This window comes from Rhinolophus sinicus, linkage group LG09 (assembly GCF_036562045.2).
Source record: "Rhinolophus sinicus isolate RSC01 linkage group LG09, ASM3656204v1, whole genome shotgun sequence".
NCBI classification, from domain to species: Eukaryota; Metazoa; Chordata; class Mammalia; order Chiroptera; family Rhinolophidae; genus Rhinolophus; species Rhinolophus sinicus.
In genome coordinates, this window is record NC_133758.1 from 9,575,192 (window position 1) to 9,596,182 (window position 20,991).

The window sequence follows — 20,991 nt, forward strand, 5'->3', positions numbered from 1 at the left end:
TGTGACTCCAGCTCCACTCCTGCCACCACACTCAGAGGCTGGCTTAGCAGGGTCTCTCCAAGTCCTTGATCACTGCCCATACTGGCACTGATGCTTTTGAAGTCCCCTTTACAAAAATTAATCCCAGCTTTGACTCTAAATTGTGACTTTTCAGCTCAGTTGCTATCCCTTCAAGGGGACTTTGATGTCCTGAGACCGCTGCTTGTGACTGGACATTCACTCGGAGGCTTTTCAAGGAATGGAGGCCAAGCCAAGTGCCACACAGCTCTGCCTTGGTCACGCCCAGGGTGCCCGGTCTATGTGGTGTCTCTGAACTGCGACAGCACATGCCAGGTGTCATGGAGAAAGTTCCAGCATTCAATAGATAGTTTTCATTTGTTGTCTCTTCAGCACGTTTAAAGTGAAAAGTAGATGCCAAGAAACAACTCTCACTTTTTCCACCCCCACCATTGTAGCTTCATGTCGCTCCATTGTACCACAATTAAACCTACTGTGCCTGAGGATGCTTAGAAGTCAGCCAGAATGGCTTCTAGGTTTATGCCCTGTGACAAATGGGTTTGGTAAATGATCACTAGGAGGGCATGTGCAACACGACAGCCATCCCAGTGCTACAAGGCAATTTTATGTGCTGTTTTAAGGAGATATTCTTCAGTTTTAAACTTCGCTGAAGTTGTTGCTTGCTTGCTACTTTATATTATCTTTATTATTACAGAATAAAGTAAGCCCATCCTCAGTGCCCTGACAGGAAAGGAAAAGCCATTATCAGCGGCCACCATTGTCAATAAAAAAAGAGATAGGCCAATCACCTCCAGAGGGAAGCAATGGCCAGCCAACTGTGGACCACCTCCTCTAAGATGGGGTGAGGGAGTGAAACTGAGGGGCTCCTCTGCTCTATCCAGACCTCTGATTGAGTTCGGGAAGAAAGCATTCCGTGAGAGGGCACTGAGGAAGCAGTAAATGTATTATGGCCACTATTACCTGACTACTACTTGATAGTTTTCTTGGGTAGAAAATGAGACTTTTTTAAATTTTATTTTATTTTAATATTTTTAAATAAAAATCTTCTGATTTCTGTCTTACTATTCCAAACTTTTGCTCAGTGCATTATGGGAAAGAAAGAAGGAAGGATGAAAAGAAAGAGGGAAGGAAGGGAAAGAGAGAGGGAGGGAGGGAAGAAAAGAGGGAAAGAGGGAGGAAGGTAAAGAGGATTTATTGTTCAATTTGCTCAATTTGGGATCTGACAAAAATTTGGCCAAAAATTCCACTAAAATGTTCACTGGATTAAAGTTCTTCTTATTCAAAGTCTCCTTTCATAGGTCATTTAATTGCTGCCAAATATTACAAGTCTTCAAAGAACTTAAGAAATGTCATGAATTTATTACAGTCAATATAGAATTTTGAACTAAAATACATGATGTTATATTTACACATGCAAAGAAAATTATATTTTAAAATCCTAACAAAGCTGAAGCCCTTAAATTCGTTTTGTAAAGGTAGAGCAATCACTTATTCAAGAGCTCGCTGATACAGACAAGTCAAGAAAATGTAATTCTTTAAAATGTTTCTCAATGACTTAATCACGTCACCCAGACAACACTCCAATGAGGTCCCAAAGATAAGACAGCCAGAAAAAGCTTTTTTTTTTTTTGTAGATATACCTTTTTCCATGATTACCATAATCTTGGTGTTCACTAACTCATGGAATAAGTTGGGAGAGATCCTAGATCCATTTTGCAGACAAGCAAACTGAGACAGAGATGTGTGAGGTATGAACTGCTCTTAGTCACGGGTTTGTCCCTGCAGCTCCCCTTTGACTCTGAGCCTTGCTCAACCCTATTTGCTCAGGGAGAGGAGAGCTTGCCACAGAAGAGGATGGTGTTGGTGTCAATGTGCCTTATGAAGAACAGAAAGGGGTGGTTCGCCATGAACTGAGCCCGAATGGGGAGTCTTTTTACGGCAAGGTTGTCCCCAGTGGCTACTGCTGCCTCAGTGCCTTCTTCATTGACATCCACATAAGACTTGTGGATGACCTTTGATAAATACAAGCCCTTGGCTGGGGATATTCCAGAAAGGTCAGCTTTGATCAGGTTGAAGATATCTGTCATCCCAAGGGATTTCAGCAGGGAATTCAGCTCATACTTGATTTCCAGTTTGAATCGGGGCATATGGACTTCAACATCCCTTTCCATCATGTTGGAAGTGCTGGTCCACTCATAAAACGTCTTCACGTTCAACTGCTTCTCTACCTAAAAGACAAAACACAGATGAGCCCACATGAACCAAACACACGACCTCTGCATTAAATGTTGTTTGTTTTATAATTCTTGGGGCAAGTGACTCAATTTCACCGAGTTCTTTTCTACCTTTAAATTATTCTCAAGTTATACCTTAAATAAATAAATAAATAAATAAATAAATAAATAAATAAATCTTGCATTCAACCACATCTTCCCCTTTCTATTGTCTACTTCTCATGGATATTTCATAATTAAACTTCTCCATTGTGTATCCTACACTCTTTTGCCTAATTTCCTCAGCGTGTAAGCTTCACCTAAATTCCCTCTATTGCCTCCACAGTCATTATGTTCCCGTTGCCTGGATGAACTCACCCATTTCTTCTTGGTTCTCATATCTGAGACATTTACTGGCGCCCTCCTTGGTGGACTTATTTCTCCTTTGGCTCCCATGATGCCAGGATCCCTTTGTTCCACTCTGTTTTAATCCCCTCCTGTCTGTACTCCTGAAGCTGAAGTCTAAAAGCCCTGAATTCAACGCCCCCATCTGTACTCAAATTTCCCAAATGGCCTCCCAACCCTCACTTCTCACTCGCCAGCCAGTTCTATACGTTTTTGTAAACTCTTCAGACTTCCGCCCTTGAGCATGTGAAACTCTCGACAAGCCTCCCCACAGCTCCAAACCGACGTGTCAAGCCACATCATTCTTCTGCTACAAGAGCTGAAAACTTTTCTGTCCCCTTCTCACCACCCTGACAATATAAAAGCAGACACGAACTATAAAGGCAGTTTCTCTTCCTAAGTATCTTTCCCTTTCGTCCTTGTCAGCCCTAATCAAAGTTGCCATGACTCTATGACACAGCCCCATCTCACTGCCCCATGCTTCTAACACATTTGCACACGCTCTCTGCTCTGGTTAGAACAACATCCATGTGTGTATGTCAACATCCACGAGACCCTGGAAGCTCAGCTGGTCTAAGAAACTGTCACCCTTGCAGAGCTCTGGATGGTCCCAGCAAGAGAGGGGAGAAGGAGAGGTCCCTCCATACCAGTGGCTGGTCTGCTCTGTGCTAGGCAGTTGTGACTGCAGCCAAGAAGAGAGGGTTAGACCCAAAGCCCCGCCACCACCATGACCTCTTCTCTGTGGCTGTGGCACTGATTTCGCCAAAAAACCAGGACACTGAAAATGGTGGCTAGCCCACGAAAGCATGTCACTTTTGGACCAGCAGTACTCCTCCTGAAAAGAAGATGGCCTCATCAGATTTCTGTAGACTGGGAGCCCAACCGGCTTTACAGTTTCCTTACTATACAAAGATGTTTTTCCCAAGTGTCAAAGGACCAATGCGTGTGTATATTTGTACAATATGGCACTTTGGCTGATTCTATGTAGGAATAGATTGTTCTCTCTAAAAATACATAACCCTGAAGACAGGAACCAGGTGTTCCTCCTTTCCTCTCACAGCCCCCTGGGGCAAAACCCCTTAACCTGGAGCAGGATTGAATTAGTGACCGGCTGTCCTGACATCATGGGATACATGCATGTGGGGGGAGCATGTGTGTGTGCGCGCACATGCACGCATACTTCCACTGCATGTTAGCAGTCTTGTAGCGTTACCTGTTCAAGAGTAGCCGTGCCTACTGGAAGCAGAATAATCATGCTTAGTTTCTTGTTAACATAGGGCAGCTCAAGAACTTGCATCTGAGGCTCCTTTATGAAGGCCAGTTTGAATGTTCCGGTTTGATACATCATTTCCACAATTACACTTTTACCCTGTTTTTTTTTTAAAAAAAAAGATTGTAAATAGATGGCACTTACATGTGTGTATGCACATACATGTATACTGATTTTCTTGCAGATGGTAAATATCTGCATTTACACTCTAAAGGCCTGGGTAAAATATAAACTACAAAATACACCTATTATTACTTTCCTTTGCAAAGATTGTGATTTTTTTAAATTTCAAAATAAATCCTTGTTAGAGCTTACATAATTCAAATAGTATGCATAGTAATAAAAAACAATAATACAAGGTCTGACAATTAAAATTGCGAACTTGTTGCAACGATGTTGTTAACCTTTTTTGAGATCAGGGGGATTATTCATTATGAATTTGTACCAACTGGACAAACAGTTACCAAGTTTACCATTTGGAAGTGCTGGAAAGGCGGCGTGAAAGTTAAATGACCTGAACTTTTCACCAACCATTCATGGCTCTTGCATCACGACAATGCACCAGCACACACAGCACTGTCTGTGAGGGAGTTTTTAGGCAGTAGATAAATAACTGTATTGGAACACCCTCCCTTCTCACCTGATCTGGCCTCCGGTGACTTCTTTCTTTGCCTGAAGATAAAGGAAATATTGAAAGGGAGACATTTTGATGACATTCAGAACATCAAGGGTAATACGATGACAGCTCTGATGGCCATTCCAGAGAGAGTTCCAAAATTGCTTTGAAGGATGGACTAGGCGCTGGCATCGGTGCATAGCTTCCCAAGGGGAGTACTTTGAAGGTGACCATAGTGATATTCAGCAGTGAGGTATGTAGCACTTTTTCTAGGATGAGTTCGTGAACTTAATTGTCAGACCTTATATATCTGTTTGCCAAAACAAAGCCAGGGATTCCAGGTAAAATGAATTATGTGGGAAAATGATATCATAGGATCATTTCCTTTTTTATTTCAATTAGAGACTATGTAGGGGAAGAATAATTGTTTCATTGTGCTGCTAGAGGAAAGAACCAGAGTATTTATGGGGAAAATGCACACACAGGAGAACAGTAAGAAAGGAACAGGCTTTCTTCTCTTCCAGGGCACTCCAGTGTCTGAAGCCTCCACTTAGGTGCCTAGGGAGAAAGGTTACTCTCACTTCATAAGGAAAAATAAAAATAAAATTCATAGAAAATACAATTAAAGGAACCTGTGGAAACCTAGACCTGTATTTTCACTAATACTTTCCAAATTGTCCTTAAACAAGTACTGCATTCTCAAAACTTTATCATCGATCTGAAAATGAAATACGTACCTCACGTAGCTGAAACGGGGTTTTAATCGTCTCTCGTTCCTGAAATTTATTTTGCCATTGTCCTTTGAAATAGATGGCATTCACCAGGACCATTACACAGGAAGGGTCAATAGTGCCCTCTCCAAAGAGGTTTGTGATTTTTCCTTGTAAAAATAAATAACAATAGTAGGTAATGTTTTTGGATTTGAACTTATTGATGATAAACAGTTGAATAGTCACAAGAAATTTGGAACCATTTCTTTTTAAGGCTAATTGTACATTCTAGATTCCAGAAGAAATCTTTTATCTCTTAGCCATAAAGTCTGTCCTTGTCATATGAAGTTTGTTTCAAAAACTTTTTATGCTTTGTTATTTCTAATCAAAAGATGGCATCCAAGGTGTAGCTAGCATATTCACTATGGATCAATTTGTCTCATTAGCTAGTTATAGCCAATGTTTTCTTATACATCACTGCTTGTTTAGAAAGTTCTTTAATAATTTCTTATGGCTTCCCTTTAATATTTATCAGGCTTTAATACTTACCAGCACCTCACCACACAAATATGTTAAGTATTCAAAAGATTCGTTCATTCTTTCAATGTACTACTAACATTACTGTATCATAAGGAAATACCAATACTTGAACTAAATATGTATCTGAAAATCAAGATTTAAAAAATATCCCAGCAGTTACTTGTTTCATACTGATCAAAATTGAACATGGATCCTTCTCGGTGCATTTGGGTTCATTGCAATTTATGAAAACGTTTTTTGGAATGTAATCTGTCATACAATGTGCAACATGAGGAAATCTGGAACATCGGGCTCTCAACTTGATGAGAGTTTTAATTTTCATTGAATTTCTGGGCCTAACACAATACCTAGTATGTGATAACAATAGCTAACATTAAGTGCCCCACCCACATACTTTGAATAAATGGGTAAATAAATATATAAATGAAGGATTAAATAAAACTAATATTTTAAATAAATATACAGCATGTGGGTCCCTAATGCACACACATGCATGGCAGACAACACCAGTCAATCTATTCATTTATGTTAAAACTATTTTAAGAGACTTCTGTGATCCAGGCACTGTTCTAGGTGCTGCAGCACTAAACTGAGGCTCGAACACTAAACTGAGGTTCGAACACTAAACTGAACAGACGAAACTCCTTACCATCCTGGAGTTAACATCCTACTGACTCACTTGTGGGCCTTTCCAGGTAAATTTAGTTTAAGCCTCAGACTCTTTCTCAACACCGAGTTCCCAGGCAGCCATTAGCAGTGGGTCAGAGTTGGCAAAGAGATAAAACACATTTTCTTCTGCTATTCTAAATAAATTAACAGATCTGAAAAATGAGTAGACCTTTCCAAGCATTTTCTAACTTAGAATTGAATATATATATATATTTTAATCTGGTCACCTATTTTTAAACTTGAACAACATGCACCAGGCTGTCAGTCAACAAGATACTATTGAGAGCTCAATAGTTAAGTGATATTAGATACAAATATGTTAGAAAACATGGTATTTATATTCAGAGAAGTATTTATCTTCTATTACTAACTTATATTACTAACATGCTCTTCATAAATACAATTAGCTCTAATTTCATGTTTTGTTGTTATTTCACCCTAATTTTAATTTGTTATTTAATAAACTTGATTCTCTCACATATCAGGGAATATAATTATCTATATTCCAAGACTTCAGAAATTAATGATACAATGTTGGTGGCACAACCACACAGAAAGGGATTATTTCAAAACGGTAATTTGACTTTATGTGTCTAGTGGGGTATGCCCTCGGAACAAAAAGAACTTCAAAAAAGATCTTAAGCTACTATTGTTGGTTGTTCTATTAGTGTTGTTATTTTGAGACTGTATATATGGTTGAATGAAGTCATTGTGCAATAATATTGGTGACACTGAAAACTGGAATTTTTAAGATGAGGCAAAAGAGACATACATGTAAAAGGGGCAAGGGGCTATTAAGTAAAAATCCTGTGAATCTGAATTTGAATTGGTAATATTAGTAAGAAATTAAAATTTCTAAATATGTTTCACCTAAATATACGCATTTCCTAGTTATGTCCCCTGGGAAGGCCTAGAAACAAGGATGAAACCAGTAGCCATCAGCACTCTTATACCCAGATTATTGTCTCTAAATATCATTTCTCACTGAAAGGATCCAGGGTTCCTTGGAGAAGCAGGTAAGTCAAGATCAGGGACAGGACATGAACAATGGGAGCCTGGAACACCTGGTCAAATCAGAAAGCAAGGGAGCCATCGTATTCTATGGGGACTCAGGAGCCAATATGAAGATGTGTCCCTGAACTAAAGGGGACAATGTGGGCTTTGACAGATTGAAATATTTCAAAGATGTTTACCTGTATGAATTCATAATGATAACATTAAAAATAAAACGCATTGGCTACTTTGGAGAATGCTAGAGTGGGGAAAACATTTATTTTTCAATACAGTATTGAATTGAACCAAATATGTTATGAGGAGGAAGTTTCTCATATAGAAATATTCCAGTGTATAAATAAAGAAGGAATGCAAGAATTGGAATACCGCAACTTTAGAACCCCGAATGAAATAATGGACCTAAGCAATAATCATCAATTCCAATTACATGAAACTTAAAAATGGGCAGAATTAATACATAGCAATAGAAGTCAGAGAAGTCTTACGGTCTGGGAATGGGGTGGGTTAGTTTCTGGCGGGAGACATAAGAGAGGCCTTGGAGTGATTTTCCCAATAATCAATGTTTTATTTTCCTGACCTGGGTGATGGTACAAGAAGGTATTCGTCTTTATGGTCATTCCTGCTTTGGGATAATTCACTGGATGAATTATCCAGTGAATGGATAATTTGGGATGTTCACTAATATACAATATATAAACTTCTCTATAAGTATGTATATTTCAATCAAAAAAGTTTATTTTAAAACTCAAGATTTAAGGAGCATATTAACCAATTGCAATGTACCAATGTTATTTGGGTCCTGATCCAAACAAAATAAGAGGCAATAGAGGGAATATGAAAGCTCACTGAATGTTTGTTAATATTAATGATTATTTGAAATTTTCTAGGTATAAAAATGGTGTAGTGGTCATATTTTTAAAAAACCTGTATTTTTGAGAGAAACAAACTAAAACATATACAGAAAAAAAAAATGATGTGATATCTGAGATTAGCTCCAAAATCATCTGGAAGAGGTGGTGGGAAAAAGGCATGGGTATACACAAATAATATTAGCCCTAAGTAATAAATATTGCAGCTGAGTGACGAGTAAATAAGGATTCATTATATTATTCTTTTACTTCCTTAACTTTTTCCTTAACTAGATTTTTTTTAAGAAATGAGCACATCTTAGGTATCAATACTTAATGTTCCATTTTTAAAAAGAAATATTAACAATATATAGGGTTTATTTTTAAATTGTGAAAGGTAGACTTAAATGTAGTTAAACTTAACTGAGAATGTAGGACAATACTTCTATAAGGTCGCAATGGTGCTTTTCTCATTCTCAGTCACTTGGCTAGATCAGTTAGGACAAATGCTTGTAAGAGATATTCCAAAATATCCCCCCCCCCCCATTTCCTCCATTGTTGGTCTGCCTATGTCAGTTTCTGCACCTCACCCAGCTTCCTCATTTGCACTGACTCAGGGAGGTTATCAACACAGCAGGAATAAAGTGACAAAGCCTCACCATGAGTTTTATTTTCAACCCAAGCATTGATAGCTTGCCTCGTTTCTTCCGTAGACCGTTCAAAATCAACCGCTTGCAGCCTGGTTTGATACAATTTCTCAGAACAGCTTAAATATTTCTGTAAAAGAAAGGACAATGGCACAACACAAAAATAATGTAAGGAAAACAAAAATCTACAGCTCAATATATTCTAAAATAATAACGCTCAAGAAAAGCCGCTCATGTATATATGTCTGAAAGGAAGGAGAATCCATATATACGTATTCTTACAATAAAACAAAGACATTTAACCAGATCAAAGAGATTTCCCCAAAAAATGTTCAAAAATGTTTGGTTCTTACTTCTGTTATATCATGGGCATTCTTAGTTTTAAAACGTTCAAAGCAAAATGACAAACTGCAGTACAGCACTTACCTATTCACTCTATCCCTACTCTTTCCTCTTCAAAGCAGAAAAACGGGAGTTACTGCTCTAACATTCCAGACTGGAAAACTGAAGACGAGGGTGAGTAAGTTATTTGCTTGTTTGAGGTCTAACAGAAGGTTAGGTATATTTCAAGCTCCTCATAGGACACCATAAATAAAATTAATAATAATATTCTCTAATATAGATAGTTGACTTCATGTAAAACACGAACAAAAATATCTTAAGGAATTCACTAGTTTATTCACATATGTTATCCAAGTAAAAGTAACATACATCAAAAGCAACATTCTTGAGACCTTGGGGCGATACCTCCAGAGTCGAGCAGGACCCAGTGCCCCCCATCAAGATAGAGGGTGATACAGGACTTAGAAATATGACAGGCATGAAAGTGGCTGCCTGGGATCTGGCTTGCCATTTGTTTAACTGGGTTCTTTTATGCCTAAATCCAGTGTGGAACATATGGAAAGCTTAACTAAAAGTAGAATCTGGGCATTGTATAATTCTTGTCCTGAGCTGGGTCCAACAGGAAGTTTTTCCAGACAGAATCCTGGGGTAATAATACCTTATGACACAGATCATGACAATTTTCATGATACTAATGAGGAGCTTGTCACTTCAGAAACAGATGCAATCGTCATCATCCCAAATCAGCATTTATCTACTATCATGTCCAGATCACTATTTTAGGGAGTCAAAAGGATGAGAGTATCCCAACTCCAAGGACCACGAGTGTTAATCCCCACCGCTGCCTGCACTCTTCCTAAAACATTCCCTATATGCTTCTAGGGCAGTAGAAGGAAACACCTCTGAAACATCTGTACTACCAGGGTGGGCTACTCCAAGCTGCAAATATTCTGACAATCAAAAACTTGTCACATGTAAGACACAGCCTGCACCAGCAGACTAAATTCAGGGCAGCATCCTGCGTAACCCGGCTGGCATAACACCAGTGAAACAAAAGCTATGTCACTGAAACCAGCATTTCACCTCAGTCACATCAGGAAAATGTAGCAATGAAAAACAGGAAGATGGCGTTGGACAGGGATCAAATCCAAGCTTTGCCACTTAATTATCTATGTGAATCTATCAGAATCTGCTTCACAATTGTAGAATGAATGGCAGTTTTGTACCAATATTTTAGGACTACGTAAGGGTAATATGAAAATGTCTATAATGTATTAGAATTTTGGCACATAGTAAACACTCAATAAAACTAGATATATTGCAATGTTGTTGGGAAATGATATAAATAGTGTTAGAATTTTCTGTCTGAAAAATACTTAGCCTAATCCTCTTATTTTAAAGACAGAAGTAACTTGTCCAAAGTCATGTATCTAAATGGGAACAGAACTTAGATCTCTTTGCCCCCAGTCTAGGGTCCTTTCCACTAACTCTTGATAATCTGCCAGTAAGGAATTTTGAAGAGATGAGAAACATATTTTGTTCTTCTTCTGATCCATACAGGATAATTCTTACCTACTTTGTTTTGTGCTTCATTCCTGGCCTTGGTTCTTAAACAACTTTGGTGATTTTGCAGAAGAAAAGTTTTTATGTGATACTTCACAACTTTAAATTGGGAGTTTGGTCAAACCATTTCATTGAAACTCTAACTCGGGTCAAATTTAATCTCTTAAAGACAAATGCCATACAACTCTTCTTACTTTTCGTTTATTTTACGGTGAAATTCAGAGGATGCCAAGAAAGCTGTTGACCACCATTCCAGATGGACTTACCTGATGGAATGTCATTTCCTTTGTCCCATAGAGTCTGTTGGCAATGCTGAGAGTATAGTTAGCATGTGGCTGGTTGATTTGAGAGAGCAGGACTCCGAAATGTGAGTGAATCCTTCCAGTTTGGCCGCACTGAAGCACCAGTAAACAAAAAAATGGAGTATTAAATTGCTTGATTTCTTGCCATTGGAGAGTTATAAATAATGTGAAAACAATAACTAGAGATCAAGGCATTTGCCTCTGAAGAAAAGGGCAGTGAATACAGTACTAAAAAAACAGAAGAGTTTAAAGCATTTCCTTCTCTAATTTCCTCTAGCACAATAATCTGAGCACTCCGATTCTGGTTACAGATTGTGTGCAGAATTGTAAGCTATTGCAAAATGCACTTGTCACACATGTACTTGTCAGCCTCAATGGTTTAATTCAAAAGCAGAAGTTTTCATAAATAAAGAGATCCCACTCAGGTATTCAGGGTGATAATCCACGTTTTTGCTGCCTTTTTACCTACGGAGTCATTTCTCTATCACACTCCTTTTAATATCTCTGTTTTCTGTTTAATCAAATACTTTTAATCAAACCACTGAACCCAACACTTAAGCTCTTCACTGAACTGACCTTACCCATGTGTCCCTCACAGAGCAATCTGGTTAAGCACGCAGCTGTGACGCGCCTGAATTCATGGACCTGACAGCGGTTATGCTTATACGTATTCCCTAAAGGAAGTTTCCCCAACTATGGGCTGGACGCCCCTAACAATCAGTTGGGTTCCGTGAAGCAAATAGTCTGTGAATCCACGTGCATTTTTATATTGCTCAAGCCATCACAGTTGTGTGGGAATTCTGCATAATGTTCATGCCGAAAGGATTCCTCCTACTGGAAAGAACTAGAAATAGGTGGTACAATCATGTGGCAAAGCCTCTGGGTCCTTTCTCAGTCCCCTCATGGGTCTGAAAAACCTAACACCCTGCTTCAGTATTGCTGTGAGTATCACTATGTTAAACTCTCTAGGCTGTAGCAATTATCAGGAAGGTCAAAGGAGGAGACCGAGGGGGACATTGCCAGCCCCCAAAGAGGGGCTCTGCCACACAACTCCTCAACCATTATTTCTTGGTGCTCTTGCATGAAGGAGGATTTGCCAACTCAGAAGGAATATTATCTTACCTTAGTTGGGTCTTTAAATTCTGGTTTTAATGATCCTGCAATATGATTAAAGTGAAGCACCTAGAAAAAGAAAGAAGGATCAACTAGCATCAAAAGCGACCTACAGTCTCTAAAGCTTTACAGTTACAAGTACCTGTTTTTCCATTTCAGATAATGACCAATAGTAGTAGCTAACATAAGTGATATTATATTCCAAGTCCTGAGCTTTACACATATTATTTAACCCTCCCAACAACTTTATGAGTAGATACTACTATCCCCATTTTCTGTTAGGGAAAGTGAGCCCAAGAGAGATTAAGTGATGTGCCCTGGACCATTGTCTGTCAGGGTCCTGGGACTGAGCTGTCATGTGTGAGGCTCTTCGGTTCTTCCCCTTCTATTCACTAAGACAGAGCCCATCCAGGACCATGTAAAACATTACATGGCTTCCCAGCACAATACCTATTTTAAACACAAGAAAATCATAAAAGTGCATCAAAATATGGAAGAAAGAAACAATATGTGCAAGTATCCTGGGGCTTGATAAGTGACATTCTTCTAGGATTTCCCCATCAATAAAATATAAGGGAAATATATATGAAAAATCACTGTATATCAGCCTATGTAACCAGAAAAGTTATCTTTTCTCTCTTAGTCTCAGTTTCCCCATCTGTAAAATAGGAATAAAAATAGCTACCTGCCACCCAGAGTTGTTAATGAAATTCAAATGGACTAATGAATATTTTTAAGACTTAATGTATTGCATTATTTTAATGTATTGCATTATTTAAGCCATTATCTATTTTTAAGAAATATTTTGCCCAAAATGCGTTCTTCTTTCACAAGATGGCAGAGTTTTCTTGGTATAAAGATGTAAGTAATTTGGCTGACACAGAGAGAGCACATGTAAGACTTCTAGGCTATGGGGACATCTTTGGTGCGTTCCATACCTTTTCCATCTGCTCTGCACTGTTTCCTCTAGCACCAAGGAGAATCATACTTAGAGCATAAAGCATACTCAGAGGAGAAAAGAAGATGTTATCTCCTACGTTGTTACTGTTTAGCTCTTTGAACACATCAAGGCAAAATTCAACAGTTGCTGTGCTGAGGGGATCCATTTTATGCGGAACACTCCTGAGAACGAAAGAGGGAAAAATCTCAGAATATCACTTCGAGGCACAGATAATATACAGAGTTATTACATTTCGTGAATTAAAGAGCCTGAGCACACTGCTTCATGAAAACTTATATACTCACCAAAATTTTTGAGAAACTAGTAAATGCTAGAGAGGGGAATTCACAGTAGTTTTAGATTCTAATGAATAGAAGATTTACTATTCCTTTCAGCCAATAGTTCAAAGCTATCATGTGTGCATTTAAAAGTGATTTGTAATTGTTCTGGAGCAAAACAGCAGAAGTAATTAGATCTTTGTGCTCTGAATTTCCTTGCTTTCAGACACTCCTCATCCTGGAATTTATACAGAAAATTTCTCAAGCTAACAAGTTCAGGCAAATGAGATACTTCTCACTAAGCTGCCCACCTTCGCAGCCTCAAAGAAGAACACGTCCATCCTCGTCATTCTTGCACCAACGAGATGATAATCAATAAAGCACCCTTGGGCAACCATCTCTGTTCATTTCCTGTATGCTCCACGAAAGTAAGACCATACTAGCAGACAGGTCATGCCATAAGAAGGTGCTCAAAGCCCTCAGCCCAGGGCCACAGCCATGATGGCTGTGAAAAAATGAAGCACTGGAAGAAAAAAATCTGAGAGAAGAAAAGATGATGCTGAAATATGTTATCTAAGGACAGTGGCTTGTCAGGAAGGAAGAGCTCATTTTATTCTGTTCCACAAACATTTCTTGAGAGCTATAGAGAGGTATAGCTATAGAGAGCTACAGATACAAAAAATGATCGTGCACAGTTCTTGCCCTCAGGGAGCGTTCATTCTCCAGGAGCCTTCACTGCCATCGAACACTTTCTTCCTTTAACTTACAGGTCACCATTCTCTCAGGTTCACCACCTGCCTCACTGGGCCACTCCTTCTCAGTCTCTTTCATAGGACCTTTCTCACCTTCTCGACCTATGTACATCATAATACATCAGGATTTAAATCTTAGGCCTCTTCTCTATTTACACTCAGACAGGTGATCTCATCCAACTTCTCATTTTAAGTGTCACTGATATGCTGTTAGCTCCCAAATTTATGTTGCTCCTGAATTCCAGATTCATGATCTAACTGCCTGCTCAGCAAGTAGAGACTTGAGTGTCTAACATGTATCTCAAATTTAACATGTCCAAAAACAGACACCTGACTTCTTAAACCTCTCTCCCGCCTCCTCCCCCAGCAGCCTTCTTCATCTCCGTGAACGGCAGTTCCATTCTTCCTTTTCCTCTGGCCAAAAACTTTGGGATCATTGTTAAACACTTGCTCAGAAATCCTGTTTTCTCTCTCTTCAGAAATACTCAGCATCTGCCCATTTCTCACCCTTTCCAATTACCACCCTGATCAAAGTTATCATCATCCCTCGCCTGGAGGCGTGAACTAGTCTCCTACGTCATTTTCTGCTTTAGTGCTCACCCTCCTCCATTATATTTTCTAGACAAGATAAAGCGAGGTTTTTAAATATCAGTTCATCATATACTAACCGTTTATGGCCTCTGCTCAAAAACTCTAGTGGCTTCCCTTTCTGTCAGAACAAGAGCCAAAGCCCATTCTGTGACCAAGGCCCTGCATGATCTGGCCCCTGCAGCCCCTCAGACTTGCCTCCCACCAGCGCACTCTGGTCCAGCCACATCACCTCCTGCGTTCCCTCAACATGACAAGCAGATCCACCTCAGGACCTTTGCACTTTCTATTCCTCTTCTGGGATGCTCTTCCCAAAGATTTCCAAATAGTGCATTCATCTCTCTGCTTAGATAGCATCTCACCAGGAAGGCTTTTTAACCATTCTGTTTGAAATACCAGCCCACATCCTTCCAAATATCCTCCATCATTGCCCTGGTTTATCTATATTATATATAGATAGATGTTTTTTTATCTAAATATAAATAAATTTATATTTACCTATTTGCCCTATATATTATATATACATATTTTTATTTATTTGTCCTATTATATAGACATGTATTTATATATTATGTATACATGTGTTTATATAAATATAAATTAATAGTATTTGTATATCTTATAGTGTATGCTATATACTCTACATATATTTATTGTCTGATCCTCCTCCCTCTAGAGCAAACCTCCATTAAAGCAAGACTTGGGTTTTTTGTGCTTTATTCCAGCATCTAGAACAGCCCTGGCCAGCCAGCCACTCACTAAATAGCTGTGGAAGGAAGAAATGAAGGAAGAAATTTCAATCCAATGAGTACTATGTATTGCACAGGTGTACACAGAATCCTGTGGAAGCACAGAGGAGAGACACACAGCCAACCTGACAGCTACAGGAAGACTTCCTGGAGGAGGTGATGTTCCTGCTGCTTCTTAAAGAATGACATAAGAGTCATCCAGGTATGTACATGTAGAAAGATTATTACTGACAGAAGGAAGAGCATGAGCAGAGAGTCAAAAACCTGAAAGAGAAATGTCGTATTACAAGAGCATGAAGTAGGAGGCCAAAAGTTGTGGGTGGTGGGGCTGGAGATAGGCAGCCTTGTATGGCCCCACGGAGGAGAAATCAGAGACAGCGGTAGACAGCTCTTGAAGGAGTCGGGTCTCCCTGCCACCTACGTTTTGAAGGTTTATCCATGTTACTCTGGAAACATAATCTGTTGCTACTAAGTACCGTGTTTGTGTGCTTTCACCACATTTTGCCTACCCACTCCTCAGTGGCAGACACCCAAATGTCCTCCTAACTCTACAGCATCACAAACAGTGCTGCGGTGAGGATCCTCCTACCCACCCCCTTAAACACCTGCGTGAGAATTTATTTGTAAAGGAAATGGCTGAATCCCAGGGTTCATGTATGTGCCAAACACTGTATACATATTACTCAGAATGTAAGTCTTGCAGGATGGATAATGTTACCCCAGTTTTGCAGATGAGTCAGTGAGAGCTGGCAAATTCACACGCTATAAGTGAACAGGCCATGATGTGAACACAGGCCCACCTCTTCCAAAGCCTATGCTCTTTCCACTGGGCACCATATACTGTTAAGACAAGCTTTTATTTGAGATGAAATCATTTTGTTTTTATTGTACTATGATTATTATCCCTATTTTATAACAATGGCATCTACCAGAAAAATTAAGAAGTTTGTCCAAGATAAAAAGCATTAATAGGCTTGGTTCCTCAAAAACTTAAAAATAGAACTGCTTATGACCCAACAATTCCGCTTCTGGGTATTTATCTGAAGAAATCCAAAACACTAATTTGAAAAGATATATGCACCCCTATGTTCATTGCAAAGTTATTTACAGTAGCCAAGGTATGGAAGCAACCTAAGTGCCCATCAATAGACGACTGGATAAAGAAGAGGTGGTACATATATATACCATGGACTATTACCCGGCCATAGAAAAGGAATGAAATCTTAACCATGTGTGGCAACATGGCTGGACCTAGAGGGTATTATGCTACGTGAAATAAGTCAGACAGAGAGAGACAAATACCAAATAATTTCACTTATATGTCGAATCTAAAGAACAAAATAAATGAACAAAACAGAAACAGACTCATAGATACAGAGAACAAACTCATGGTTGCCAGATGGGAGGGAGATTAGGGGGCTGGGTGAAAAAGGTGACAAAATTAAGAAGTACAAATTGGTGGTTACAAAATAGTCGTGGGGATGTAAAAGTACAGCATAGCGAATATAATCAATAATATTGTAATAAATATGTGTAGTGCCAGGTGGGCACTAGACTTATTAGGGGGAATAACTTCATCAATTATATACATGTTTAACCATTATGCTGTATGCCTGAAATTAATATAAAATAATATTGGATGTCAACTGTAATTGAAAAATTAAAAAAAAAAAACTATTTTAAATAAATAAAGATTAAACAACTTGGGGGGGAAAAACATTAATAGGCTTAGTCTGACAGTTAACGATTAATAAATATGGTATTATCTGCCTCACTGCACAGTAAGATCATATAGTTCTTCAAACAATTTGTTCGCATTACCAGAAAGAAAAACTTTAGGCGCAGGTTTTTCTCAAAAATTATTGGGAATACACAAGTAGAATTAATCCATGAACTTTGGTATTTGGCATGATTATTTGCAAGACAGAGTTTTAACTATCATTAACCTAGCACTTAAGATGTCAACTTTCTCCATTTGTTTTCCAAAATTCCACCTTTCTAGTTGTTAGCAGTGTTCCTTCACAACAGAGCGTCTGCATTAATCCTATATTCAACTGACTTTATGCAGTAAACTTGAGTGACAATTTCCTCTCCATTTGGGTGACTGTGTGCACATGTATATATGGATGAATTTACAGCTTCTTGAATAATTTTGTCTTCTTCACTAGATTTAACACTCCTTGAGGGGAGGGAAAATTTACCTGTGAAATTATTAGTGTTTTACACAATCACTCAGCAATCAATATGTATTAGAGAAATTGACATTCTATATATTTTACAATTTCTAGTCTAATTAAATGTTACCCAGTCAGTTTAGGGAAAGAGGAACCCATGGAAGACAGAAGTTCCAAAGCACATAGAACATAGAGCCCCACCAAAGATGCTTGGAACCTGGAGAAGGCTGATGAGCGGAAGCTGGAAGTGGTCCTAGAAGTAGAAGGACTTCGAATTGAGTCCCCAAGGAGGGAATGAATTGCAGAAAATTTCTTTAGTGTACCTTTCTGTCTGCTTTTAGGGGGAGAAAAATTCCTCCCTAGCAAAAGAGATGTGTCATTTGGAAGCTGTCAGGGGAGAAAAGGAAAAACAGAAGGATGCCCAAGGCTGTAGCCCCTCTAGGCTGAGAAAGCAGGTTTCTCTTCAGAAACTGTGAGGAGAGTACCTGTCTTGGGAGGAGATATTGACAGTGAAGGATAACAAGGGGACAGAGGGCCTGGGTCTGTCCTTTGCAGGGAAATACATTCCTAAGACTAAGACATAGGCCAAGGCTAAGACAAGTATGCCCCCTTGGCTAAGACACCAAGTTCTTACAACCCAACACGCGGACTGGGTAGGTTCTTACCCATTAGACAAGATCCTTTTCTCATGATTAAATTTACTAGTGCTTCCCTCCCCTTCCCTTATCAGTGCTATTCTTTTACCCTCCCTCTCTACCCTTCAACTTTGTAAACGTCAGGATAAATTCATTTCTTAGATGTAGTAGGAACTTCAGAATGATGACCCCTTAGCACAAACAGAAATCGTGAGGCTTTTCACCCATTTACAGAGTACACATATTACTAAAGAGACTGATTTTAAAACTATAAGAAACTGAGTTCCAGAAAAATAAAGGAGTTCTTCCCAACACATAAAGTTCTTAATAAGGCCAGTCCAGTGGCATTCAGACTTCTAAGGAACTAAGAAGTCCTTCATCACACAAGAGTCCACAGCCATGCGTGATAATATCTGTTTCGAATAAAAGGTGTAGGAAGTAAGTAGAAAGTATCAACAGAGTTTCATTTTGCTAAACAAATCAGAGATTTGAAATCAAGTCAGCCTGCCTCAAGGATTTGAAAATGCACACTCTCAATGATGCTCAGACATGTTAATGAACTCATAAGTTGTCAGCAAAAGCCACACTTGATTGAAAATTAAGCTGCCTCCCCATTTGGCTCATTACACCCCTGCCCAAATGCCATATTTGACAGCTCCTATCTGTTCCCCTTTGACTACAGCTGAAACCACAAAGTTCAGAGGAACTTCTCTTTACCTTTGTTGTTTTCTGGTGCTGAAGTGGGCAGTTTGGTAGGTGAAATTGGAGCAGCGTCCCTGAAGAGGAAATATAAAGCCTTTACTTTCTGCCCCTCCCTTTCCATTTGTGTCCTTAGTGATTCATCTCTACCTCTGCTGGCGTGAGTACAGCCCAGAAATGAAGTTCCTCTAAATGTCACCCAGAGCTGCTTTGAGTCCCAGGGACTCTCAGGATGGCCAGTGATTTCTGGAGAAGCTCCCAGTGCTTAACCTCCTCCAGCTCTGCTCCTGGGGAAACACGGACGAGCTTCACCTCCAGTCAAGAAAATAAGCTGTCGTTCTAAAAAGAACACTTTCAAGTCGACAGTGCCATATTCAGAATTCCAGGGATTGCCTGTGTCAGCACAGCACAAAGCTACACAACAGGAAAGACTCTGACGGTGATAGAAGCTTCCTGGCCTGAGGCACCTTCACTCCAGAATCTCCCGAGCAGCCCTGCACGGAGCACGTTTTTATGTGGCACTTCAGCAATCTGCTGGTACGGCAGGTAATTCCTGTACCATAAAAAGTACAAAAGAATGAGCTCCAACAGGAGTTGTTCTGTGGTTTCAGTTTAAAAGCTTGGTAGAAGCTACCAGCCACCCCTACCTAAAGTGAGTTGAGAGGCGTGATTCAGGATTGTGTAAGAAAGATCACAGATTAGAGGCAGGGATGAACGCTGGAGACAAAAACTGTGCGGGGCGTGCAGTCACCAGAATCAGCCCTCTGTGACAAGCCTAGCTTCCCGAAGACCATTCTTAGCCACGTTATATGCAGCCCAGGCTCCCAGGTTGATACCACTGCCCAAACTTACGCTATGATGGCTGACTGCACTGCACTTAGCTTACGCGAAAGTCCTTTATGGCCAGTGATTTTTTTTCTCTTCATCCTCAGATTGCAAGATGTCCTCCCTCAGACAAAATTAAACCATTCTACAAGACACAGGAACTAGAAAAGTGAGGTTTAAAATTATGGCCCTGATCTCCACTGTGCCCCTAAGTTTCTCATAAAAATTGTTGTATACAACCAACCACACAGAACTGAAAAGAGTCCCAAATCTGTCCAGTCCTTCTCTGCTCAGAGCAAGTGTTTTCTGATACAAGCCAATTCCAGCTGTGGGTTTCCATCACTCAGAAGGACTCGTATCCATATTTAAGACTAATACGAATTCTTTGTCTTGTTTTCATTTCCCTTGAGATGAAAAAGACTAATTATCTTAGTTTTCTTGCTATCTAAGAATTGAGCTGATCATCCATGATCTAGATTGTACCGTTATTTTCCCTATCAGACAGGAAGCTCTTGACTCATTTGGATTTTCTTACCGTGTGAAAGGATATCCGTTAGCATAACACCCTTTGCCTCTCTTGACTCTCTCTTTCGCTCCTCCTTCCCCCAGTATTTTAGCCTGGATTCCCTGAAAACAGAGCCTTAAACAAAATCTTGCAGTCATGTAGTTTATTTGAGAAATTGTCTCAGGGAGTATAAGTAGAAGAGAAAGAGAAATGGAACAGGGAAAGGAGGAAAGCGATACTGTGATTGTTCTAAGTTGGTCCCTGGCACCTGACTCCAAGGACCTTTGGGGGAACCTTACAAAATGTATCTCAGAACTGTCCCCTCAGAGGAAAAATGGGGGAAGCATTTATTTATTGACTTTCATCCCCACTGGTCAAGAATGGCCCCATGGGTATTAACTCAGGTTGCTCTAGTATGTATGTCAAGTGTGCACATCCCACGCAAAGACATTAGAAAAGCTCTGGAGCTAGAAGCAAGAGGTGAGGGGAGGTGATGTCAAATAGAAATGCACAAAGGTATTTCAAGCTTGTGTGCAACTGGTAGTCTCACTAGCAGCTAGATGAGGAGATGGGATG

General features: G+C 39.5%; 1 protein-coding gene across 1 annotated transcript; it reads right to left on the bottom strand.

The window, feature by feature from the left end:
• Positions 1–1,357: 1,357 nt before the first annotated feature.
• SERPINB11 (serpin family B member 11) lies at positions 1,358–19,588 on the bottom strand. The gene is made up of 8 exons (XM_019729365.2): positions 19,104–19,588; positions 13,209–13,392; positions 12,280–12,339; positions 11,122–11,250; positions 8,963–9,080; positions 5,260–5,402; positions 3,850–4,005; positions 1,358–2,246 (listed from the first exon to the last, which is right to left on the bottom strand). Exons 2-8 carry the CDS (start codon positions 13,374–13,376, stop codon positions 1,842–1,844), a joined length of 1,179 nt encoding a protein of 392 aa, XP_019584924.2. The 5' UTR covers positions 13,377–13,392; positions 19,104–19,588; the 3' UTR covers positions 1,358–1,841.
• Between the last annotated feature and the right edge of the window lie 1,403 nt (positions 19,589–20,991).